This window comes from Melanostigma gelatinosum (assembly GCF_949748355.1).
Source record: "Melanostigma gelatinosum genome assembly, chromosome: 16".
Classification (NCBI taxonomy): Eukaryota; Metazoa; Chordata; class Actinopteri; order Perciformes; family Zoarcidae; genus Melanostigma; species Melanostigma gelatinosum.
This window is the reverse complement of record NC_136649.1, coordinates 22,796,616-22,819,244: the sequence shown is the minus strand read 5'-3', so window position 1 is coordinate 22,819,244 and position 22,629 is coordinate 22,796,616. Positions and strand designations below refer to the sequence as shown.

Genomic DNA, 22,629 nt, shown 5'->3' with positions numbered 1-22,629 from the left:
GTCTCATGTTCATGTAATCCATGCAGGAGATCTAATTCTGTCTTCTTTTCTCTTCCTTCACTCAAATCTTATTATCATTTGGATGCAAACACACACACGCACACCCACACACGCACACCCACACACACACACACACACACACACACACACACACACACACACACACACACACACACACACACACACACACACACACACACACACACACACACATTCTTCCAGTGAAAGCAGCTTGTGTCTGCCTGCAAAAACAAGCAGAATCCGAATCCAGGAGCACAAATAACGAGCTGTATAAGTTTGTATGAGTTTCGTGAAGAGGGGAGCTCCGGAAACACAAACTAGAGCAGGCGGTGGTTACGTAAGAGATGAGCTGAGGACACTCAGGTTTGTGAGATCTTGTGATTTGATATGAGAGGATCGCTGTCTCAGCAGAGTGTCCGGGCGAATGAGTTTAAGTGTTCAAATCAGAATTGTTGGCGGTCGTGCTATTTCTTGTTCTTCGTCACATCGGCACTGAGGGGCGAGCCGCTCCCAAATCCAGAGCTGCAGTTGCACCCAAATATGAATCATGCAGGATCTGCACCACAAACGACTTCAGCGTCGACTGCTCGTGCTTATTAATATCACCATCAATCACACACATCTGGCAGCGGCGTTATGATGTAATATTTACTAAATCTAATCTACGATTAGTGATTACTATGTGATTTCATTTTGACAGTTCTAGTGAGCAGTGAGAGTTGTTATCCGGCCCTCTGCAGCACCCACATGACAAATATTTGAGAAAGGAGTTTTCCACATGTGCGGTGCCAGTAGTTGTGTTCGGAACACTGGACATCCGCCTGAATGAAGTGGTGAATAACTTAAGAAACGCATCATCCAGTCATGCCGAGCAGAGCCTGAAACCTCAACAAAGCTCCCCGCACACATTAACCCAACGATCCACTACAACAGCAGCCGTGTGCTCGAGACGACACACTAGACTGAAGCCCTCTTCACGCTGGACTACAGTTACCTGCTACCTGTTCTTTGCAAATCTGCCATGTCTGTCATCTGTCCAGTACAAATTCACCTGCAAATGATCCACCACATATCGCTAAACACGCGTGAGGACACGTGATCACAATAATCCCGTGTGAATCTCTGGAGCACGAAGTCTTTGTGAATATTATAGAAACATAAAAAGTTACTTGTATAATACGATACTATTTATAATTTTAGATACAATTCCTACATGGTACAATAGTTTTAATGTCAGTAAATTTGAGTAAAATACAGATTTTGCTTCTCATGAAACACAGACCATGACAGGAGCTCAGAGAGGTTAGCTCGATGCTAACATCAGCTTGCTAACATGATACAGTGATGTCAGTGTGTTTTACGAATGTTTTTTAATGGTTATGTTGATGTGAAAAGGCTCATTAAGTTTCACCAGATTCCATTAAATGTCTGATTTATTACCTTCAATTCTAGTTGATTAAAAATATGAAGTGTCTTTTTATTAATTTAAATTCATCACAGGTAGTGTTTGCTGCGATGGCAAAAGCCTTCATGCAATATGAGGTTTAAGGATTGAGGTAGTTTTATACTTTCATGTTATGTTATAAAGTAATACTGTTGGATTGTTTAAGATGTTCTTCCCCGTTAAGTGGGAGTGGTATTAATTAATGAGAGATTCATGTAAATTAAAGGTTATTTTAAGTTGTGTGTGGTGCAAAGTCAACATTAGGACTTGATTCGGTTCATTTGGGAGGAACACAAGTTGAGGCCAGATAGGTTTGACTGCAACCTAAAAGTGTCCCGCCTCCTTTGTCCGTCTGACACTGAACTAATGACTTTAACCACTTTGGCAGTCACACTCACGCCAGGAATGTTCGAAGGCAGTTTGGATGCCGTGTTGTGAACACCTCGGCTTTATTTCCAGGAGTTAAAGAAACAGCAGAAGCAGGTCGGTGACTTCTTTGATTCCACACACCGGGCTCTGAAAACTAAATAGTTGCTGCTTTTTGTCAGTCGTACCTGGTGTGAAAGAGACGGATGAAGAGGAGGAGGATGGTGCTCGGCAGCTGTAGAGACCTGATTGTTATATTTCACAACACGTCCAGACCGTGGTGCGTTCAGAGATCACAGTGTGAATCTACGGTTCTGTCAGATCGATGTTCTCTGATGGTATTTCTGATCCTGGCGTAAGAGCGATGTATGTCTACGATGAGGTTGTGTTTCAGGTTTATTTTCAGTATCACAGCTATAATATCATTTGAAAGCTCCTTGAACTTTGTCGGATTATCAAACCTTGAGGCAGCAACGCACCCTGAAACAGTAGGAGGCTCTGTCTTAATATCATCAGTCTGTTATCTTAATGTCTTGTGATGCACGCACACAGGCAGCCAGAGCGCTTCACATGACTCACGTTAAAGCAACGGCTGGTTAGTTAAGAACCCATGGGACTGCAATACATGTTCAATACTGAGCCTATTGTAGGATTGTTGAATATGTGTTTAATATAATGTAATATATATATAATACATATATAATGAACACATTTTCAAGGTTTCTAAATGAATATGAATATTAAATAAATATGCCAATTACTTGCCAGAGCAAAGTTTGTTTCCAAATGACTAAACATAAAGTTTCGTCTTTATTTGTGGAAACATAAAATATACTTAAAAACCTCTCAAACCTGGGGGAGAAAAGGCTGATTACATCACAAATATGCTATTTTCTAGTAAATCCAGCATCCACTTAAATACCCAAGGTTTGAATTACGTATTTTGAGTTTTAATTTAATGTTTTCATCTTGTTTTTTGTCACTGATGAACATTACTGCTCCGTTACGGGAACGATTTGAATCCTTTTCATCTGGAATTGCAGCTTAAGGGAGTCGATACGATGTTGATGCAAACTTCATACGTTTTGACATTTTCCTTTAATTTCTTGATTTAAGTTGTTGAGTTTAGTGCTCCACTATGAAGCTCCAGTAAGACTCACAAGGACAGCAGAGCAACCACGTGTATCTGTAATGGAGATGATGTAATTCTCCGTGTGGAGTCAGGGCTCCGGAGCTCTGGGAGTCCAACCGCATTTGTTCAAACACTAATTCCTTCTGACAACGTAACATACGCTGATTAATGGCCTCTGGATGATATGAATTTATTAGCCAGGAGCTAAAACCACAGATGTGGAGGACAGAGCAACGCTGTTTCTCCACAGTCCATCCTTGATTTATGTAAACGTATTAATCTGGGAATTTTTCATTTGTTTTTTTATCCCGAACATCTGAATCACTAACAAACAGACATCGTCCTCCTGATACAATGAACCTCTCATCAAAACAGCCTGATTGTGTCGTTTGAATGGATTCAAATCAAAGAGAGGTTAAGTGTCGGTGATAATAATCTGACGAACCACAGAACCATCTTCACTTGGAGTCAGACTTTCCCTTCTCAGCAGCCTTGAGGGGCTGAGCTGGGAGTCTTATCTGTGGATCAATACAGTGGATCACTTAACAGAGGAAAGGAGGCAGCGGGTTCCTGGGGGACTTATTTCCGGGAAGAACTGTAAATAGTCTCATCCTCGGCTCCAGTGTCCCTCTGAGCCTCAAAACAACTGCAGGAGTCAAGGTCTCGCTTTACTGCTTAAAACATGAGAAACAAATGAAAGCCGGCGCTTAACTTCTGATTTTACATTTGAGCAGTTTCTGTGTTGCCTGAATTCATTCACTCTGCTTGAGAGAACTCACTTTCCATAATATTATTTGCTCCAGTAAAAGCAGGTCATTAGAATGAAGCGCTACTATTTACTACAGTACTATACAATAAGCAGTTGTCATATCAGCGGTTGTTTTGGTTTTAAGTTTTGTCTATTTTCTGTGTTTCCCTGTGAACAGCTGGTCGAAGGCTGAGAGCACCAGAGCCGGGCACCGAGGACGATTCAGTGAGTGGCTTCTACCTTTCCGTTCATTTCTTCATCAGTCACGAAACATTTCTGTCTCGCCTTCAATCAACAGGAAAAACAGTGTGTTAAAACCCAAGGAAAACATGCAGTTATGAACTTATATACACAAGAAACGTCTGATCCAAGACCACTATTTTCCTAAATGTTGATTCAATAAGTGTATGACTCATTGAAGTAACACGTCACCTTTCACATGTGGCACACCTTACCTTTCTTGAGCTACTTGATCTGAAGGCCCTGGTTCGGAACTCTGCTCGTTGATAAGATGAATTTACTGATATGATATGAACAGAAGTCGACTTCCGTATTTGCTGTTGAAATATATTAGCTGAACGAAAAAAAGGTCTGAAAAAGATCTGAAGAAATTCCGAACTCTGTGTATGACCTGTGTGCTCTGGAGTTAACAATACGAAGGTATGGAGGGCCAAAGACTCAAGTTAGGTTCATATCATTTCGTATGCTAGTGAAGCATTCCAACTTTCAACATGTTAGCGTTCTAATGTTTGCACGCTAGCATGCTATTTTAGCATTACTCACAAAGTACGGCTGAGGCCGACAGGATTAGTTTCGTGAAAACTCAGAGAATCACCAAAGTCATCGGGAGTCATCCTCTGGGGAACATTAATATTTCTACCAAATTATATGAGAATAAATTAAATGATGTTGGAGGTGTTTTGCGCTGGTGTTGGACTGACAGACCAGCCAACACACTAATGTGACAATTATGAAATGCTATGCAGCCAAACAGCCAGGCTGCCTTTGGCACAGTGAGGTGTCATCACACTGTTTTCATCCAGTTTTTTCCACCTTTGGGGTTCAAGTTGCCGGCACAGCGACGTGAGTTTTAACATTAAAGCAGTTTTTAAGGTAGCTGAAGAAGAGGAGATGCTGTTCAGACTCGAGATAACTTAATGTGATCATTTATCATCTTTCATTGGAATAGTACTGCGATGAAATCATATATATCGAGATACTGTGATACACAATTCCGTCGTCGAATTTGATAATTACATAGTAACTTAAATTTGACATAAATCGGATGCAAAATAGTTTCAGGGAAAAATCAATTGAAGATTGCGGTTTTGTTTAAACATCACACTTTACATTATTACTCAGTTCAATGGGATTAACCAACGGTGAATATATGGAAATATTTCTTTATTTTATGCTTTACAATTTCACTCAAAACTGTTCTTTTCATTCAGTATTTAATTCACACAGAATTATACAAAAATAGGCTTTTCCATGTGGTATTCATCTATGGAAAGAAACATGCTACATGCTACATGCTACATGCTACATCTTGATATATATCGTTAGAGATGTGAAATGAGTTAAAACGAGATCGTCGATTTTGGCCGTATCGCCGAGCCCGAGTTCAGAAAAACGTCTCACTGAAAACGTCTCCGATGTCAAGATTTCTGTTTGAAACTATGCAACCGTTGTGGGACGAGACCATGTGACTGTTCTCTGTGCTGACTGACCTTATGTCCACGCAGACATGTGACGAGCCATCTCAGTTCACAGAGAGGCCGCGGCCTCAAGGATCGTCCCCCGTCGAGGAGTATCCTGAAACCGAAAAATACACCGACAGTGACAAAGAGGTACGCAGCACCGACACACCACGACAGACAAAACAAACCAGGTTTACAGGGAGAACCCAGGTCGAGACACTCAACCAGAGAACCTGTTTACATGCAAACAAACCTGAATATTCTGTTAACGTACAAACATCCAGCATAGATCATTGGGTTGAACTTCATTTCTCACCTCAGCTGGGGAAACTTTTAGCATGAGAAATCCGGTTACTACAGCCTATAACATGGTTACTTAAACAGTTAGTAAACACACTGGCTCATTCAGCTGCCTGTTTGGGAGTCGACAGTCTATTTTCTAACAAATTAAGTTAGAAAAATAAGCTTGTGACCAAGAGAAGCCCGCCTGTGTATTTGGTTAATTTTTGCTGACAGGGAGCTATTCGTATCCTAAAATCAAAGTATGAGGAGTGTCTGAGTAAAACAATGACTCGTGATATTGAAGTGGACTGTCAGTGGACTGCATTAGTGTCTGCTCCACATGAAGCTCCCACACACAAATCCTGCTATTAATCAGGAATAATGGGAATTAAATAAAAGTTATTAGACATTTCACATTGTATTCTTGAGTAACCCTTAAGTGTGTTTAATTAGATGTTCTATTGGTTACTTTCTTTCCCACTGGAATCAATTAAATCACACTCACTGTGTGGTCTGAATCACAATGTGCACACATGGTGGTGTTAACAGAGATGTGTAATTACGTTTGGCTGCTACTCTCATACGTGTGTTAACAAACTCTAACAAAACTCTTGCACTACAATCCAGTCGTGCATTTTTGGCAAAATCTTAAAATCTGAGTACGGCCACTCAGATTTATGTGCATGAAATCATTTTTTCTGCTTTTACCATATAGAGGTATGCGAGAAAAACAACATTTTCTTCAAGAATTCAAGGTAAAACGTGGTGAGGAACTGATAAAGAAACAATGATTTTAAGGGTGAAGTATTGCTCTAAGGAGTTATAAAATGATCACCATCCACTCATTTAATATTTTCCCTCTACTCTCTCAATAAGGAGAGCTTGTATTTAATACAAATGCATCTTGACTGAGATGTGTGGATATGTTTGGCTCTTAAACGCAAAATCATGTGAATTACATTTAACTTTCTTGAGGGCACAAAACAGTAACGTGAACAACTTATCAATGACTCCATTACACTTATTAGGCTCTGTATTTGTGTCCAGTTGACAAAGGATGGTGTTAGATGGGCTTTCTGTTGTGTTTACTGCTGCATATTATAATATTGATCAAGACTCAGCTGCTCCCATGTATAAAAGTGTGTGTATTATTATTTCCTCTCAGTGCAAATTATTTTCAAAGCCTGTCGTCCTTTTTGTTACCGTAATCTTTTTTTTCAGTATGTTTAGTTAGAATTCAATTTTCTTCTATTTTTCTTTTAGTGTGAAGCGGAGCACGACCGACACCACAAAAGTGGGAGTGGAAAGAAAAGTAAAAAGTCCGGGCTTGGATCCATGTTTGAAAAGCGTTCAACTCCAAAGATGAGCAAACTGAAGGTGAGACGTTCCCACCTTCTCCTCTCGGTACTGTGTCTGGAATGTGAGAGCAGCACAGCTAAAGGTAAAATGATTTGATTCGGTCTACTTTGATTTGTGTTGTGTTTTGTGCAGGAGGATCACAGCCCTGACTCTGGAGTGATAGTGAAAACAGCCCCAGATGGGTGTTCAGAGGGTCTCGTTTATGGTGGAGGGGGCAGAGAGGGAATCTTCATTAAGGAGGTGGTACCAGAGTCACCTGCCTCAAAAAGTCAGAAACTGAAAGAAGGTAAACTTTCTGATTACAATAAAAACAAAAAACTAATTTGATTATGCAAAGTGGGATTAATGAGGCTATAATGGGGTCCATTGGACGATCTACGGTACCTTTAAATCTTGAGTTATTGTTGTATATTTTACAATTTTAGAATTCCAAATCCCATTAGAAATATCTACCACTTTTTTTTACCATTCTACCATTTTTGCCGATACAAATGTCATTACCTTAACATGAAGAAACTTGCAAAGTGACAAATGAATTCCCGTAATGTTTTATTGCTATAATTCTCCTTCATCAGAAGGACCCTGACAGCCTTCTCATCCGTGTGCTTCTGAAATGTTTTGCTCTTGTTTACGCAGGTGATCAGATTCTGAGCGCCACCGTGTATTTTGACAACGTATCGTACGAGGACGCCGTTCAGATTCTGGAGCACGCTCAGGCGTACAAGATGAAGCTCTGCTTGAAACGCAATCCAGGCGTCACAGAGACGGAATCAGCCATCGAATCTGACGTCATCCCTGTAACTATTTTCACGATATCAGACTCTTTGTGATAAACAAAAAAAACGTTTTGGGGATAGAAATGACGTTTAATTTCTCTGTTGCTCAACAGGAGGAAGACGTCTACGTTGCAGAAATGAGGGAGCAAGGAAAAACCAAAAGGCGTAGTGAAGCACGCATTTCATGGCCTAAGTTTCCCTCCTTTGGAAAAGGACGCAAGTCTCGCTTTACGAGATCTCACAGCTCCTCCGAAGCTGATGAGCAGAGAAAGCTTGAGCTCAGTCCCACTACAAGTGACACAGAGTCACCGATAAAATCTCAGGATACTCTCAAAGGCAAGAAGAAGCATAAAATAAAGCTTTCTGGTCTGACAAAGAGAGGCCGCATAAGTTCATCTGAAGACCAGGACACAGACGCACCAACATCTGCGCAGATGCTTTCGCATGAGTGCCTTGAAAGCCCCTCAGGGGAAACACCTCAAGTATACGTGACTGAGGAGCTGAAAGTAGTGGAGGACTTAAGACGTGATCAAGAACTGACTGAACCTCAAACTGTTCAACACAAGGTGGAGCTCATCACTATAGCTAGCACTTTGAAAACAGAAGATCTAACCCTGGCTATGGCAGGTCAAGAAAGTCTCTCTGGTATCAAGTCCCCTGATGGGAAGAAGAAGAAGAAGAAGAAAGAACTGTCTCAATTAAAAATAAACATTTTGGGGAAGGACAAATCCCACAAGAAAGATGCAAAAGCAAAATCGTCACCAAAAAGGCTGAAAACAATGGGGGCAAGTATTGAAATAGCAGACCAACCTGAAAATGAAAAATCTGATGTCATCCCAAGTTTTGAATCACGCACAAAACTACAAGGAGATCAACTTGCACTTCATGCCAATACCCAAATAATCGAAAGGAGCGTACCAAAGGTGGAACTTGAAATATCTGACGTTGCATTCATACAAAAATCTCCACAGAAAGGTGAAGAGAAAACAAAGAAAGGCAAGGATATTAAACAGAAACAAGACGCAAAGAGAGATCCAACATTCAAACTGCCTAAAATAGGCTTTAGTGACATCGCCAGTGAGGATACAATCCCAAAAATGAATGTAAATTTTGAAGAACGCACAACCAAAATTGAGCAACTTACAACTGAGGGTACAGAAGTGAAAGAAGATCCTTTTGAGCGACTGTCAAAAAGCAGTCTTTCCAGAACAAAACTTCCCAAACGTGAAGACATTGAGATTCCAGGTATGGAGGACATGTCTAAGAGGACCACAGCCAAAAGAATTAAAGAGCCTAAAACTGTTTCTACCAGACATTATGAGAATATTCAAGCTGAAACTGTACAAATGTCAATTGATGTTGATAGCGTGAAAGAGGCAGTTTCAAAATTGCCTGGATTTAAGCTGCCTAAGGTTGACTCAAGTGGCATGCCTATTCCTGAAGAAATTACTGTGATAGACGCAAATGCTCAAAGAATATCGGTGAAAACACCCACCAAAAAAAAACATGAGGCACACTTCAGTAAGTTTGACGTAACTGCCTCTCCAGAAATCTCCAAGACAACAATTAAACTACCAAAGATCACACCTGCTGATTTAGCCTCAGAGGAACTTTTAATGGTGACCCAGGTAGATTTTAAAAAACCCGTAAAGGAATACAAAGCTGAGGCAAAACAAAGCGACAAAGAGGTTTATAAACGAGAACATATCATAATACCTGGAAAAGAAAGTGCACAAGAAGTGACCGTTCTTCAGACACAAGGAACACAAGACAACGAGGGCATCAAATCTGATTGTATATCTGCAGCAACTTTCAAAACAAAGAGGGCAAAGATAACAACGCCTAGCTTTGGGATTTCAAAACCAGACATAAAAATCTCTGACATTGGAATTCACTTGCCAAAACAAAATATCTCTGAGCAAAAAGTTGACAACATAAAAGTTGAAAGGACTATATTCCTCCAAGAAGTAGAAATATCAAAGACTGAAGCAAGAAACAAGATTGGAGGAATCACATCGGATGTCAAAATACCTGAAATTGATGGCATTGAATACATTGATTCAGTAGATGGTTCACCAGCCAAAAAGGACGGCGGCTTTAGGCTTACAGGTTTTGGAGTTAATCTTAATGCTGACAGCCCAAAGGCCGACATCTCATGTACAGATGTCAGAGGTGAGGTAAAAGTTGTTGAAGCCAAAGAGCAGACATTCAAACTGCCCAAATTTGTAGCATCAACCCAAAATTCAAAAAGTCAAAAAGTCAAAATTGATGGAACTAACAGGGCTGCAGTTAACATTGAAGCACCCAGTGTTGACATTGAGGGTCCTTCAGTAGATATGAACGCAATAGGAACTGATCATGAGGGCAAAGAAAGCAAGTTCAAAATGCCACATCTCGGGTTCTCTATGCCCAAAGTCAAAGGGCCTCAAGTTCATTTAAGTTCATCAAAGAAAGTTGTAGATGTCACACTGCCAGAAACCAGTGCTGAAATCAAACTCCCAAAAGCCCCTAAAATGGATGCCAGTGTTGGAAAAGTAGAAGTTTTGATTCCAGAGGCAAAAGTGGAAGTTCAAAAGCCTGATTTAGAAATGGAACCTTTGCAAAGTGAAGTTGAAGTTGACAGGCAAGGAAGCAAGTTTAAAATGCCAAAGTTGGGAGTGTCGATGCCACAATTTGAAGGACCTGAAGTTAACTTTGGCTTATCAAAGAAAGATGGAGACGTGACACTTCCAGAAGCCAAAGCTGAAGTAAAGGTCCCTGTAGTTGAACTGAAGGAACCCTCTGCTAAGATGGAAATTAAAGCTCCTGAAATAAAAGTTGAGGCAAAAGGCACAGAAGGATCACCATTGAAATTTAAGATGCCGACGTTTAAACTACCGAAATTTGGAGTTGGTGCTCCAAACGTTTCTGTAGAAGTACCTGATATGGACAAAGATGTCAAAATCGAAGGAGCTGATATTAATATCCCTGACGAAGGTTCTGCAGTTGACATTGCAGCACCCAGCATTGACATTGAGGGCCCTTCAATGGCTATGAAATCTACAGGAGCTGAACAGGACGGGAAAGGAAGCAAGTATAAAATGCCACATCTTGGTTTCTCCACGCCAAAAGTGAAGGGACCGAAAATGTATTCAAGTCTACCGAAGAAAGACATAGATGTCAAATTACCAGAGACAAAAGTTGATGTCAAAATTCCTGAGATTGATGTTGGAAACGTAGATGTTTCAATTCCAGAGGCTAAGATGGAGGTTAAAAAGCCGGAAATGGAAATGCAGTTTGTGCAGACTGAAAATGAACATGACAGACAAGAAGAAAAGTTAAAAATGGCAAAGTTTGGAATCAAAATGCCAAAAGTAAAAGGGCCAGAATTTGACATGAGCTTATCAAAGAAAGACATTGAGTTCAAACATCCAGAAGCCCCTAAAATTGATGTCAGCCTTGGAAAAGCAGAGGTTTTGATTCCAGAGGCAAAGATGGAGGTTCAAAATCCCGAAATGGAAATCAAACCTTTGCAGACTGGCAGTGAACTTGAAGGACACAGAGGCAAGTTCCAAATGCCAAAGTTTGGAATCACAATGCCAAAAGTAAAAGGACCTGAAATTGATTTGAGCTACTCAAAACAACATGTAGATGTCACACTACCAGGGGCTAAAGCTGAGGTCGAACTCCCAGAAGCTCCTAAAATTGCTGTGGATATGAAGCCACCAGAGTGTGAAGCAGAAATCGATGGGCAAGGAAGCAAGTTCAAAATGCCAAAGTTTGGAATCTCAATGCCAAACGTAAAAGGACCTGAATTTGACTTAAGCTCATCAAAGAAAGATGTAGACATCTCATTACCAGAAGCTGAAGTCAATCTCCCTAATGTGGAACTCAAAGAATCTTCTGCTAAAGTGGAAATTAAAGCTCCTGAGATTGAAGCTCAATTAAGCAGTGTGAAGGGATCACCATCAAAATTTAAATTGCCAACATTCAAATTTCCCAAATTTGGAGCTACCACTCCAAATGTCAGCACTGAAGTACCTGATATAGACAAAGAAATCACAATTGATGGAACGGACATGCACATAACTGTGCCACACACAGATGTTGATCAACCAGAAGTTAAAGCAGAGGTCCATCTGCCAGTGGTTCATGTCAAAAAGCCCTCAGGTGGTGTTGTGATAGAGCAACAGCCAGGTGTTGAGGTAGATGCAAAACTGAAAAAGACAAGGTTCTCACTGCCCAGATTTTCTTTTTCAAAACAAAGTGTTAAGGCCCCAGAAGTTGATGCCAGTCTGCAGGATGTGAATGCTGCAATTCCAGAGGGAAAGGTGGAAGTGGAACTACCAGAGTATGAAGCAGAAGTTGAAGGAAGCAAGTTCAAAATGCCAAAGTTTGGCATCTCAATGCCGAATGTTACAGGAGATGTCACATTACCAGAAACTAAAGCTGAAATGAAGCTCCCCAATGTTGAAGTCAAAGAACCTGAAGTGGAAATTAAAGCTCCTGAGATCACGATTGCGACAAAGGATACAGAAGGATCACCTTCAAAATATAAGATGCCAACATTGAAATTACCAAAATTTGGAGTTGGTACTCCAAGTGCCGCCATTGAAGTGCCCGACAAAGATGTCAAAATCAATGGGGCGGACATTGAAATTCCTGAAGAGGTTCTTGCAGTTGACATTGCAGCACCCAGCATTGACATTAAAGGCCCATCAATAGATATTAAAACTACAGGAACTGAACATGAAGGAAAAGGAAGCATGTTTAAACTGCCAAGCCTTGGTTTTTCTGGGCCTCAAATCAAACGGCCTGACATTGATTTCAGCTTACCAAAGAAGGATGTAGATGTGACTCTACCAGAGGCCAGAGCTGAAGTAAAACTCCCTGATGTTAAACTAAAGGAACCTTCTGCTGCAGTGGAAATTAAAGCTCCTGAGATCAAGATCGCGACAAAGGGTAAAGATGGATCCCCGTCAAAATTTAAGATGCCGACATTCAAATTACCAAAATTTGGAGTTGGTACTCCAAGTGCCACCATTGAAGTGCCCGACAAAGACATCACAATCGATGGAGCGGACATTGAAATTCCTGAGGAGGTTCTTTCAGTGGACATTGCAGCACCCAGCATTGACATTAAAGACTCATCATTTGAACATGAAGGAAAAGGAAGCAAGTTTAAACTGCCAAGCCTTGGTTTTTCTGGGCCTCAAATGAAAATGCCGGACATTGATTTAAGCTTATCAAAGAAGGATGTAGATGTGACTCTACCACAAGCCAAAGCTGATGTCAAGCTTCCTGATATTGAACTGAAAGAAACATCTGCTAAACTGGAAATTAAAGCTCCTGACACCAAAATTACAACAAAGGATAAAGAAGGAGCACCATCAAAATTGAAGATGCCGACATTCAAATTCCCAAAATTTGGAGTTGGTTCTCCAAGTGCCACCATTGAAGTGCCCGACAAAGATGTCAAAATCGATGGAGCTGACATTAAGATTCCTGAACAGGTTCTTGCAGTTGACATTGCAGCACCCAGCATTGACATTAAAGACCCATCAATAGATATTAAAACTACAGGAACTGAACATGAAGGAAAAGGAAGCATGTTTAAACTGCCAAGCCTTGGTTTTTCTGGGCCTCAAATCAAACGGCCTGACATTGATTTCAGCTTACCAAAGAAGGATGTAGATGTGACTCTACAAGAGGCCAGAGCTGAAGTAAAACTCCCTGATGTTAAACTAAAGGAACCTTCTGCTGCAGTGGAAATTAAAGCTCCTGAGATCAAGATCGCGACAAAGGGTAAAGACGGATCCCCGTCAAAATTTAAGATGCCGACATTCAAATTACCAAAATTTGGAGTTGGTACTCCAAGTGCCACCATTGAAGTGCCCGACAAAGACATCACAATCGATGGAGCGGCCATTGAAATTCCTGAGGAGGTTCTTTCAGTGGACATTGCAGCACCCAGCATTGACATTAAAGACCCATCATTTGAACATGAAGGAAAAGGAAGCAAGTTTAAACTGCCAAGCCTTGGTTTTTCTGGGCCTCAAATGAAACGGCCGGACATTGATTTAAGCTTATCAAAGAAGGATGTAGATGTGACTCTACCACAAGCCAAAGCTGATGTCAAGCTTCCTGATATTGAACTGAAAGAAACAGCCGCTAAACTGGAAATTAAAGCTCCTGAGATCAAAATTACAACAAAGGATAAAGAAGGAGCACCATCAAAATTGAAGATGCCGACATTCAAATTCCCAAAATTTGGAGTTGGTTCTCCAAGTGCCACCATTGAAGTGCCCGACAAAGATGTCAAAATCGATGGAGCTGACATTAAGATTCCTGAACAGGTTCTTGCAGTGGACATTGCAGCACCCAGCATTGACATTAAAGACCCATCAATAGATATTAAAATGACAGGAACTGAACATGAAGGAAAAGGAAGCATGTTTAAACTGCCAAGTCTTAGTTTTTCTGGGCCTCATATCAAACGGCCTGTCATTGATTTAAGCGTATCAAAGAAGGATGTAGATGTGACTCTACCAGAGGCCAGAGCTGAAGTAAAACTCCCTGATGTTAAACTAAAGGAATCCTCTGCTGAAGTGGAAATTAAAGCTCCTGAGATCAAGATCACGACAAAGGGTACTGAAGGATCAATGTCAAAATTGATGATGCCGACATTCAAATTACCAAAATTTGGAGTTGGTACTCCAAGTGCCACCATTGAAGTGCCCGACAAAGATGTCACAATCGATGGAGCTGACATCAAGATTCCTGAAGAGGTTCTTGCAGTTGACATTGCAGCACCCAGCATTGACATTAAAGGCCCATCAATAGATATTAAAACTACAGGAACTGAACATGAAGGAAAAGGAAGCATGTTTAAACTGCCAAGCCTTGGTTTTTCTGGGCCTCAAATCAAACGGCCTGACATTGATTTCAGCTTACCAAAGAAGGATGTAGATGTGACTCTACCAGAGGCCAGAGCTGAAGTAAAACTCCCTGATGTTAAACTAAAGGAACCTTCTGCTGCAGTGGAAATTAAAGCTCCTGAGATCAAGATCGCGACAAAGGGTAAAGATGGATCCCCGTCAAAATTTAAGATGCCGACATTCAAATTACCAAAATTTGGAGTTGGTACTCCAAGTGCCACCATTGAAGTGCCCGACAAAGACATCACAATCGATGGAGCGGACATTGAAATTCCTGAGGAGGTTCTTTCAGTGGACATTGCAGCACCCAGCATTGACATTAAAGACTCATCATTTGAACGTGAAGGAAAAGGAAGCAAGTTTAAACTGCCAAGCCTTGGTTTTTCTGGGCCTCAAATGAAACGGCCGGACATTGATTTAAGCTTATCAAAGAAGGATGTAGATGTGACTCTACCACAAGCCAAAGCTGATGTCAAACTCCCTGATGTTGAACTGAAAGAAACGTCTTCTAAAGTGGAAATTAAAGCTCCTGAGATCAAGATTACAACGAAGGATAAAAAAGGATCACCATCAAAATTGAAGATGCCGACATTCAAATTCCCAAAATTTGGAGTTGGTTCTCCAAGTTCCACCATTGAAGTGCCCGACAATGATGTCACAATCGATGGAGCTGACATCAAGATTCCTGAAGAGGTTCTTGCAGTTGACATTGCAGCACCCAGCATTGACATTAAAGGCCCATCAATAGATATTAAAACTACAGGAACTGAACATGAAGGAAAAGGAAGCATGTTTAAACTGCCAAGCCTTGGTTTTTCTGGGCCTCAAATCAAACGGCCTGACATTGATTTCAGCTTACCAAAGAAGGATGTAGATGTGACTCTACCAGAGGCCAGAGCTGAAGTAAAACTCCCTGATGTTAAACTAAAGGAACCTTCTGCTGCAGTGGAAATTAAAGCTCCTGAGATCAAGATCGCGACAAAGGGTAAAGATGGATCCCCGTCAAAATTTAAGATGCCGACATTCAAATTACCAAAATTTGGAGTTGGTACTCCAAGTGCCACCATTGAAGTGCCCGACAAAGACATCACAATCGATGGAGCGGACATTGAAATTCCTGAGGAGGTTCTTTCAGTGGACATTGTAGCACCCAGCATTGACATTAAAGACTCATCATTTGAACATGAAGGAAAAGGAAGCAAGTTTAAACTGCCAAGCCTTGGTTTTTCTGGGCCTCAAATGAAACGGCCGGACATTGATTTAAGCTTATCAAAGAAGGATGTAGATGTGACTCTACCACAAGCCAAAGCTGATGTCAAACTCCCTGATGTTGAACTGAAAGAAATGTCTTCTAAAGTGGAAATTAAAGCTCCTGAGATCAAGATTACAACGAAGGATAAAAAAGGATCTCCATCAAAATTTAAGATGCCGACATTCAAATTACCAAAATTTGGAGTTGGTTCTCCAAGTTCCACCATTGAAGTGCCCGACAATGATGTCACAATCGATGGAGCTGACATCAAGATTCCTGAAGAGGTTCTTGCAGTTGACATTGCAGCACCCAGCATTGACATTAAAGGCCCATCAATAGATATTAAAACTACAGGAACTGAACATGAAGGAAAAGGAACCATGTTTAAACTGCCAAGCCTTGGTTTTTCTGGGCCTCAAATCAAACGGCCTGACATTGATTTCAGCTTACCAAAGAAGGATGTAGATGTGACTCTACCAGAGGCCAGAGCTGAAGTAAAACTCCCTGATGTTAAACTAAAGGAACCTTCTGCTGCAGTGGAAATTAAAGCTCCTGAGATCAAGATCGCGACAAAGGGTAAAGATGGATCCCCGTCAAAATTTAAGATGCCGACATTCAAATTACCAAAATTTGGAGTTGGTACTCCAAGTGCCACCATTGAAGTGCCCGACAAAGACATCACAATCGATGGAGCGGACATTGAAATTCCTGAGGAGGTTCTTTCAGTGGACATTGCAGCACCCAGCATTGACATTAAAGACTCATCATTTGAACATGAAGGAAAAGGAACCAAGTTTAAACTGCCAAGCCTTAGTTTTTCTGGGCCTCAAATGAAAAGGCCGGACATTGATTTAAGCTTACCAAAGAAGGATGTAGATGTGACTCTACCACAAGCCAAAGCTGATGTCAAGCTTCCTGATATTGAACTGAAAGAAACATCCGCTAAACTGGAAATTAAAGCACCTGAGATCAAAATTACAACAAAGGATAAAGAAGGAGCACCATCAAAATTGAAGATGCCGACATTCAAATTCCCAAAATTTGGAGTTGGTTCTCCAAGTGCCACCATTGAAGTGACCGACAAAGATGTCAAAATCGATGGAGCTGACATTAAGATTCCTGGACAGGTTCTTGCAGTGGACATTGCAGCACCCAGCATTGACATTAAAAGCCCATCAATAGATATTAAAATGACAGGAACTGAACAGGAAGGAAAAGAAAGCAAGTTTAAATTTCCAAGTTTCAGTTTTTCTGGGCCTCACATCAAACGGCCTGAAATTGATTTAAGCTTATCAAAGAAAGATGTAGACGTGACTCTACCAGAAGCCAAAGCTGAAGTAAAACTTCCTGATGTTGAACTGAAAGAAACGTCTGCTGAAGTGGAAATTAAAGCTCCTGAGATCAAGATTGTGACAAAGGGTAAAGACGGATCCCCCTCAAAATTTAAGATGCCGACATTGAAATTACCAAAATTTGGAGTTGGTACTCCAAGTGCCACCATTGAAGTGCCTGATATGGAAGGAGACGTCAAAATCGATGGACCTGACATTCAATTTCCTGAAGAGGTTCTTTCAGTGGACATTGCAGCACCCAACATTGACATTAAAGAACCATCATTTGAACATGAAGGAAAAGGAAGCAAGTTTAAACTGCCAAGTCTTGGTTTTTCTGGGCCTCAAATGAAACTGCCGGACATTGATTTAAGCTTATCAAAGAAAGATGTAGATGTGACTCTACCACAAGCCAAAGCTGATGTCAAGCTTCCTGATGTTAAACTAAAGGAACCTTCTGCTGAAGTGGAAATTAAAGCTCCTGAGATCAAGATTGTGACAAAGGATAAAGAAGGATCACCATCAAAATTTAATTTCTGATGTGGACAAAGACATTCATATTGATGGAGCTCCAGTGGATGTCACTGCACCCAGCATTGACACTGAAGGCCTATCTGTAGATATGAAAGCTAAAGGAAGTGAACTTGAAGTGTCAGGAAGCAAGTTTAAAATGCCGAAGTTTGGCATTTCAATGCCAAAAGTAAAAGGACCTGAAATTGACTTAAGTTTATCAACGAAAGATATAGATGTCACATTACCAGAAGCCAAAGCTGAGGTCAAACTGCCCAGTGTTGAAGTCAAAGAACATGAAGCCATCATTTCAGCATTAGATGCACCAACAGTTGAGGTTGAAACCAAGACGAAAAGACCAAATTGGACATTTCCAAAATTGTCCTTTTCAAGCACAGGTGGTAAAGCCCCTGATGTAGATGTCAAGCTTGAAACACCCAAAGCTGATGTTACATTACCAGAGGCCAAAGCAGAAGTTCAACTTCCAGATATCAAAATAAAACAACCGTCTGCTACAGTGGATATCAAAGCTCCTGAGATTGAAGCTCAAACTGGTAATATTGAAGGATCACCATCAAAACTTAAAATGCCAACATTCACATTACCCAAATTTGGAGCTGCTACTCCAAAGGTCAGTGTGGAAGGACCTGATGTGGACAAAGACATTCATATTGATGGAGCTCCAGTGGATGTCACTGCACCCAGCATTGACACTGAAGGCCTATCTGTAGATATGAAAGCTAAAGGAAGTGAACTTGAAGTGTCAGGAAGCAAATTTAAAATGCCGAAGTTTGGCATTTCAATGCCAAAAGTAAAAGGACCTGAAATTAACTTAAGTTTATCAAAGAAAGATGTAGATGTCACATTACCAGAAGCCAAAGCTGAGGTCAAACTGCCCAGTGTTGAAGTCAAAGAACATGAAGCCATCATTTCAGCATTAGATGCACCAACAGTTGAGGTTGAAACCAAGACGAAAAGACCAAATTGGACATTTCCAAAATTGTCCTTTTCAAGCACAGGTGGTAAAGCCCCTGATGTAGATGTCAAGCTTGAAACACCCAAAGTTGATGTTACTCCAACAGAGGCCAAAGCAGAAGACCAAGGACCTTCAGGGGTGATTTTAATAGAAGAGCCACCTGCTGCAAAGCCTGATGCAAACGTGAAGAAAACTAAATTTTCACGACCCAGATTTTCTTTTTCAAAGTCAAGTGTTAAAGAACCTGAAGTCAGTGCTGAGCTTCTATGTGTTGATGTTTCTCTTTCAGAGGGACAAGTGATAGTAAAGCAACCTGAAATGCAAATCAAAGCTCCCAAGCTTGAAGCTGAACTTGATGGGCAAGGAAGCAAGTTAAAATTTCCAAAGTTCGGCATTGCACTACCAAAAGTAAAAGGACCTGGAGACGATTTAAATGCATCACAGGAAGATGCAGGTATCACGTTGCCAGAAGTTAAAGCAGAGGTCAAACTCCCTCAAATTGATGTCAAGGAACCTTCAGCTCGTGTGGAAATCAAAGCCTCTGAGACTGAAGCCAAGTCAAAAGACGCTGGAGGATCACCATTGAAATTTAAAATGCCAACATTGAAGATGCCGAAATTTGGAGCGGCTACTTACGATGCCACCGTAGAAGCACCTGATGCAGACAAAGTAGCTGAAACTGATGGAGCTAAACTTAAGGAGGATGTTACTGTCAACATCAAAGGTCCCAGTGTTGATGTTAAATCAGGTGTATCCCAAGCAGCAATAACAGATTCTGAAACACCAAAGACTGATACTGACGCTGTGAGTCTTGGCTCTCCAAGTAAATTCCAACTACCATCATTTACAATGCCAAAGATGAGTTTCTCAGGACCCAACCCTGAAGATGAACATGTCCCCGTTGACACTGAAAGCAAAGCAGATAAACAGGAAATGAAAGTTGAGCCAAAAGAAGAGAGTAAATCCCCAAAAGTGACTTTTACATCATTTGGTGAGATCCTCAAGAGTATTGATGTTGAATTTGATGTTCCAAAAAAATCTGAAAATCTTGAAAACTCAAAGGAAGTTCATGAAGCAGATGAAGCCAGTGGAGAGCAGTTACAGGCAAGGGAAAAGGAAACAAAGCAAGATGCTACCAGAAGTCCGGAGAGAACAGGCTGGTTTAAATTCCCCAAGTTCGGCCTGTCCTCCCCATCGGAACCTGCCAAGGTCCCTGAAAGAGACGAGCGCAAGGATGAAAAGAGCCCAGCAGGGGAAACAGTGGATGAGGAGATAAGCCCCACCTGTTCCGTGCAGTCATCAGACGCCTTTGCTGATATTAGCTCCGCGATGACAAGTGAGTATGGTGGCTTTTCCGTATCTTCTCCAACCAGGGTTACTGTCAAATACTCTGATCCTACCGCTGCTGCAGGGCTCGGAGAGCTGCACAGCAACATTATCACTTCCACCACGAAGACTGAGCTGATCTCGGTTGAGCCCAACTTGCCTGAGAAAATCACAATTCTGTCATCCGGAGTTTCATCTTCGTCGGAGGACACGGTCAGACTGGAATCAGGGAAAATACACCTTATTACATCAAATATTCAAGCGACCCCAGAAGCACAGCATGCCAAGCTACTCACTGCTGTCCAAATCCAATCGGCTAGAGGCTTTCCCCAAGGACCAGAGGCTAACGAAGCTGCATCGTGGACTATCGAGGATTCACAAAGCGGCAAGACAACGGTCTTCGAGAAGCATTTCGTGAGGGAAACATCAAGTGAAAGAAGTGAAAGCAAAGAAACAATTGTTATTACGAAACAAATCACACGTAGGTTTGACTCGTCTGAGCCCATCTCAGGTGAGACAGCTTCATCCATTCAACGACTGAGAGACTCTATGCACTCCGAAAAAATGAGGTTCTTCGATGGAGCCGACGAGTGAAATAAATGTATGTAAATGATGTCTAAAGATACAATCCCTCATCATGCAGCCTTAGCAGCCTGACAGTCAATGTGACAGAGAGGTGAGATTAAAAACGAAAAGATTGTTTAGAGAGTTTACCAATCACAGGAAAGAATCAGCCAGGTGGTAACTTTAAGCTCTGGCTGCATGTTGTTGACCTAAAGAGATGGGTTCATGTAATTCACTGATAAGTTGTTAATAAGCTTGTAACTGAGTGCACTTACTGCAAACTATGACAGGACTTCACCAAATATCCTTGTTTATTATGGCACAGAACTAGAGTAAGCCATGTCTTTTGTTGATCAAAACTTATCATATATTTGTTGTTCCATAGTTTTTAATGTACACTGATCCAATGTACTTGTGCTCTTATTCATCAGATGATAATCACCAGTGCATTTGATTTAATGTGACTGTTGCAAAGATCGTTAAATGTTACTGACATTCCAAAATATGTTTACAATAATTTCACCGTAAAGTCTACAGTAGAGAAAAGCTAGAATAGAAGAGGGCCGTATATGCCAGATAAATGAATATGTACATGTATCACTGAGATGTATTCTTGTTGCTGTAGCTCAAATGATAAGAAACAATAACAATGTTGGAACGAAAGCGCTTATGACCAGACACAGCAAGTGTACTGCTGCAACTATATTTTTTATGAATATTTTGCTTAGAACCTACTTTGCTACAAGAAAAACGATATCAACGGTATGTTGTCTTATAATATATCGCTGTACAAAGTGGGAGAATTAAACTGGCTGTGTAAATAGCTTTTAATGATCTCTGGAGCTTCATGTGATTACTGCTCCTCTGACGCATTGTGTTTGCAAAGTTATGCAAAATAAATAAATACTATTATGTGTGAACCTGTGGCTGGAGCTGATGATGACGGTTATGTTGGAGTCAACCAGAATGTTTCTTCCTGTTTATTCACTTTCATTTGATTGACTAGAATTGGTCAAATTTCAGCTCAGAAAATGTGAAAGAAACACATACCAAAGTAAGTGGAAGGTAAATTAGTAAATGAGTACATAAGTACATCAGTACAATGTTGAAGTACTTGTACTTTACTTGAGTATTTCCATGCAATGCTGCTACTTCTAGTCCACTAAATGATGGAGTCAAATATTGTACTTTTTACTACATTTGAATTAGTATTTACTTTGCAGATTTATATTATTAATACAAAATACAAATCAACTAATAAACGATGAAATACAATTGTAGATTAAGCTACACAGGAGTATATAACTGATGATAATCAGCCCCACTTCTTAGTATTGCTGCTTTTACTGAAGTAGGAGATCTGATTTCCTCTTCCACCAGCTCGTGCTTGATGATGAGATGATTTTAAAGTCGCGTTACATCACTCAACGTGAAGGTATTATATCATGACTTCAACACACTGTCATTGGAAGTATTAATACACGTATTTGCACACTAGAGGGAGACACAGCTCACAAGTATATATTTACTATCACTGTGTTCTTTGGATAAAATAAAAAGCCAATTAACATTATCTGTAACACTAACACACGGTGGAACCTCTTCCTGCTTGATTGTTATTCCATAAACCAGGCTTATAAATAGAGACGACATCCTGGTGTGCCTTTTAAATTCAAGTTTTAGGGAATAAAATGTGGATATTTACCTGACAAATTCAGCTTACTGTTAACATCTTTACCAAATTTAAAATCATCAGCGGCTGCTCTAATTATGTGCTGCCTTAAAGTGTTCCTCGTAAATCGTAGGTTCGAGGATAACAGCTTCATGAGCCGCACTTGTTCGGGGAATTAAATGAAGGTTGAAGCTGCAACACGTTTATTGATTGCTTGTGTTTGGATTCAGACCGTTATAATCGAATTAGCATA

At 40.7% G+C, this 22,629-nt stretch overlaps 1 protein-coding gene across 1 annotated transcript in view; it reads left to right on the top strand.

The window, feature by feature from the left end:
• LOC306790511 (uncharacterized protein) overlaps nt 1-21,558 on the top strand; it is a 24,216-nt gene extending 2,658 nt beyond the window's left edge. Inside the window, 8 exon segments of the mRNA XM_079286834.1 lie at nt 3,890-3,936; nt 5,457-5,561; nt 6,957-7,070; nt 7,185-7,338; nt 7,689-7,849; nt 7,942-9,456; nt 10,537-17,858; nt 17,860-21,558. Of these exon segments, the coding sequence (XP_079142960.1) occupies nt 3,890-3,936; nt 5,457-5,561; nt 6,957-7,070; nt 7,185-7,338; nt 7,689-7,849; nt 7,942-9,456; nt 10,537-17,858; nt 17,860-20,734 (12,293 nt within the window). The 3' untranslated portion in view covers nt 20,735-21,558.
• Nucleotides 21,559-22,629: the final 1,071 nt, after the last annotated feature.